At 45.2% G+C, this 3,948-nt stretch overlaps 1 protein-coding gene across 1 annotated transcript; it reads left to right on the top strand.

Annotated features, from left to right (window-relative positions):
* Window positions 1-396: 396 nt before the first annotated feature.
* On the top strand, window positions 397-3,112 carry LOC148850065 (putative glycosyltransferase 7). The gene has a single exon (XM_088943846.1). It carries the CDS (start codon window positions 1,441-1,443, stop codon window positions 2,821-2,823), a length of 1,383 nt encoding a protein of 460 aa, XP_088799972.1. The 5' UTR covers window positions 397-1,440; the 3' UTR covers window positions 2,824-3,112.
* Window positions 3,113-3,948: the final 836 nt, after the last annotated feature.

Genomic DNA, 3,948 nt, shown 5'->3' with positions numbered 1-3,948 from the left:
TATCCCCACATTTTTATGTTTTTAAATTTAATGATAAAAGAAGCTTCTATTTATTTTTGTTATTATTTCTTGAAATGGGTAGTGAATGGTCAATTAGTCATGACGGTCCAATTAAAATGATCCAGCATGGGGGAGAGGTAACTATTTTTAGATTGCAAAGGCAATGCACGTTTAAGCACGTCTTGTAACCATTTATCCGCGTATGATGATTGAAGTGTACATCTTTTATTTGTCAATTGTCACGTCACGCTCTCTAGATTGGGCTTTTGCCGAGCTTAGAACCGGATGAGTTGGAGCTCGACTATCCCATACACCTGAACTGGATCAGGCCGACCCATTCGAACAGCCTTACAATATGAGGCTATAAAGGCGGTTCAAATGAACCTTTCAAGGACTGAATCCGGTATGGTGGAAAACTGGAAATACTGTTTTAGTTTAACACGTTTAAGCACGTCTTGTTAGCTCTGCTTAACATAGTAGTAGACTAGTAGGTGTTAAACTGTTAATGAGTAAGATGGGCCTTCCCTCGAACACCTGAGGAGTGAGGACACAAACGGTGCTCACGAGATGGGTCCCCACGAAACCAACCAAACGCTTGTGTAGCTGTGTTGTGCTTGTGCGAGACTCCACCCGCTCTTCCTATTTATTTCCTGATAAGATTGGATTTGGGAATTGGGAATTTGGAGGAGACAATCACGGGACTACCTCAACAAGAATCGGGCCTTAACCCATTCCTACCGTAAGAAAAAAAAAGGAAAAGCGTTCAAAGTTCATTCTTCAAAGCTAAAGCTAAAGCTAAAGCAGTGGTCTCAAGTGTCGGCAGATAAGATACTGTCTACGTGTCAAGATCACAGAGGCTCATCACCAATTTTGACTAATGGATGTAGTATTTTTAAGAGAGGATTCGGGACCCACGCCCTTTTCTTAAATGTTAATTAATAATCGTTACCCACACCACACGAACCACGATGTCCCCTACTTTTACCTCCTTTAAATTCTTGTAGCCTTCGATTCATTCTCTCCTCACACCGACGCTTATTAAATGACATTGTTCCTCTGATTCTGATTGGATGTATACAAGTTTATCGGTCATTGTCGAAAAGACCGTTGGATTGGAACCTCTATTTCGACAAATAAGATTACATAGCAAGGATCTTGTATCTGACGATTTCCCTGTGGGCCAGCTTAATTGAGAAGACTGTGTACTAAACTGTAAAATCGTAACTGACCAGGGACTGTATCGTCACGCCACTCCCTGCCAACCCACATTATAAGAAGTTAAGAAGCAAGCTAACAACTTGTGGAAATAGTGCTTTAACACGTTTAAGCTTTGGCAATTTAGCAGAGAGAAAACAAAAACCGATCTTTACAAATGTCTACCCATCTCTGCTATTAAAACAACCACCACAGTGAGGAGAAAGCCCTCTGGGCCTGCCTTAAATGGTTGCTCCAGAACAATCTCCACTCCATACCGGCATGGCTAAAACCCCATTTCGGACCAAAACCTCCTCTTTCCTCACGGACGCCATTCTCTTCGTTGGAGGAGCAATGGTGGCTTTGCTACTGGTCTGGTCCCTCTGGTCTTTCGTCGAGCCTACTCCTAACTCTTCCCCTAATTTTTCTTCTCCGGTCACCCAGCCAAATGCCGCCGTCTCGGAGGCCTTCTCTGCAGAGGATTGCGCTGAAATTGCCGCCTCGGGGTCGGGGGTTAACCTCCGTCACAACCTCCCTGCTCCCACCTTCTACGACGATCCGTATCTCAGCTACACCATCGACAAACCCATGAAGAACTGGGACGAGAAACGTCGGGAGTGGCTGAAGCACCACCCATCCTTCATCCCCGGGGCAAGTGAACGAGTTCTCCTTGTGTCAGGATCGCAGCCGTCTCCGTGCCGTAACCCCATCGGCGACCACCTGCTCCTGAGGTTCTTCAAGAACAAGGTGGATTACTGTCGAATCCACGGCTACGATATCTTCTACAGCAATGTGCTGTTCCACCCCAAGATGAAATCGTTCTGGGCGAAGATCCCGGTGGTCCGGGCGGCGATGATTGCCCACCCGGAGGCCGAGTGGATATGGTGGGTGGACTCGGACGCGGCGTTCACGGACATGGAGTTCAAGCTGCCACTGGAGAGGTACAAGGAGCACAACATGGTGCTCCACGGGTGGACGGACTTGATCTACGACAAACGAAGCTGGACGAGCCTGAACGCGGGCGTGTTCCTCATCCGAAACTGTCAGTGGTCGATGGAGTTTATGGACGCCTGGGCCAAGATGGGGCCGCAGACACCGAACTACGACAAGTGGGGGAAGACCCAGAGATCAACTTTATCGGACAAACTCTTCCCGGAGGCGGACGATCAGTCGGGTCTGGTTTACTTGCTGCTGGAGGAGAAGGAGAAATGGGCGGACAAGATTTACTTGGAGGGGGAATACTACTTCGAAGGATACTGGTTGGAGATCGTTGGGACTCTGAACAACATAACCGACAAGTACGTAGGAATGGAGAAAGAGATACGGGGTTTGAGAAGGCGACACGCTGAGAAGGTGATGGAGCACTACTCACTGGTGAGGGAGCCGTTTCTCAAGGCTGCCGGCAACGGCAGGGGAAGCTGGAGACGGCCGTTCATCACCCATTTCACCGGGTGTCAGCCCTGCAGCGGGGACTACAATCAAATGTACTCCGGGGACAGTTGCTGGCAAGGCATGGAGAAAGCTCTGAATTTCGCCGATAATCAGGTGTTGCGTAGCTTTGGATTCATGCATCGGGATTTACAGGATTCTTCATCCGTTTCACCGTTGCCGTTTGATTATCCAGCCTGACCGGTACATAGTTAATCATAAGTGATGGTAGATGCCAAAGTAAAAAAGAAAAGGTATGTTGTAGTATATCTGTTACTTTCAGACTCGTACACAGCATGCATGACTCTTCATGTGCAAAGTGCAAATAGCAAGCAAATCATGATTCATGACACATCAGAATCAGAATCAGATGAATGTATGTAGATGAAGATTTTTACATTTTATGGTTACGTGAAGGATCCAAATCCAAACATGTTTCTGTTGGCTGTTGGGTAAAAAAAAATATAGAATTAATCGGATTCGGACCAAACTCCAAAGTCCAAACCAAACTTTTTCTATTTTGTTTTGTTGTAGGCTGTCTGTAATTAATTAGTTTTATATAGTAAAGTATAAGCTGGGTTGGAGGAAGCTTTGGCTTAATCGCTTTCCAGAACTAAAACAAAAATAAATAAATAAAGGAGTGGGCTACACAATCTCATGCTTAAAGGAGGGCTTGATTGAAGGATGATTCCTCACGTGTCAGCATGCTCTCTCTCTCTCACTTTCCAAAGTCTTTGTAGGAGAAGTAGGGAAAGAGTGGATGATATTTCCTTTTGACCAGGTCGTCCTCTGATTTCATTTACTCTTTTATTTATTTGATGGGACTTCCACTTGTCGCGGCGACACAAACTGCCTTTATCATATGAGTCTGTCACACCATATTACCATAATACGCAGTGTTCAAAAATTCAAATCAAAATTAGTGGAACCGAGAGGTGTTTTTGATTTTTTATTTTTTTTTGCGATTAAGACAGTCTTGATAAGACTAGAGTTTAGACACAAATACAATGCGCTTTATAAATCTTTGTTAATCGTCTTGAAAACTGATGAAGATTACTAGGTTAGTTTCCTACAATAAGAGCAGTGGTCCCGTCACTCTTGATCTTGAATCTCTCCACCTGTCTGCTCAACCACTGACGGCTGACTTACACCGATACCTTATTTGTTTGCCCACTTGCCGGTTGCCACCTGGGATTAATGCAGAATTTCCGACAAGTATAATCGCTCTCAAATCTCAATGTTCTAAAATCAAGGGAATCCAGAAACTGATCTGCGTTTTCTTTCGGTCGGGTCTGCCCATGCTGTGACCAGTTTTGGGTTGGACCC

Source organism: Nelumbo lutea, chromosome 5, assembly GCF_056320005.1.
Source record: "Nelumbo lutea isolate HS-2025 chromosome 5, American lotus-T2T, whole genome shotgun sequence".
NCBI classification, from domain to species: Eukaryota; Viridiplantae; Streptophyta; class Magnoliopsida; order Proteales; family Nelumbonaceae; genus Nelumbo; species Nelumbo lutea.
This window is presented reverse-complemented; position numbering and strand designations above follow the sequence as displayed.

Excerpts from the sequence above, each read along its gene's own strand:
- LOC148850065 (XM_088943846.1), top strand. The coding sequence starts at position 1,441 with ATGGTTGCTCCAGAACAATCTCCACTCCATACCGGCATGGCTAAAACC.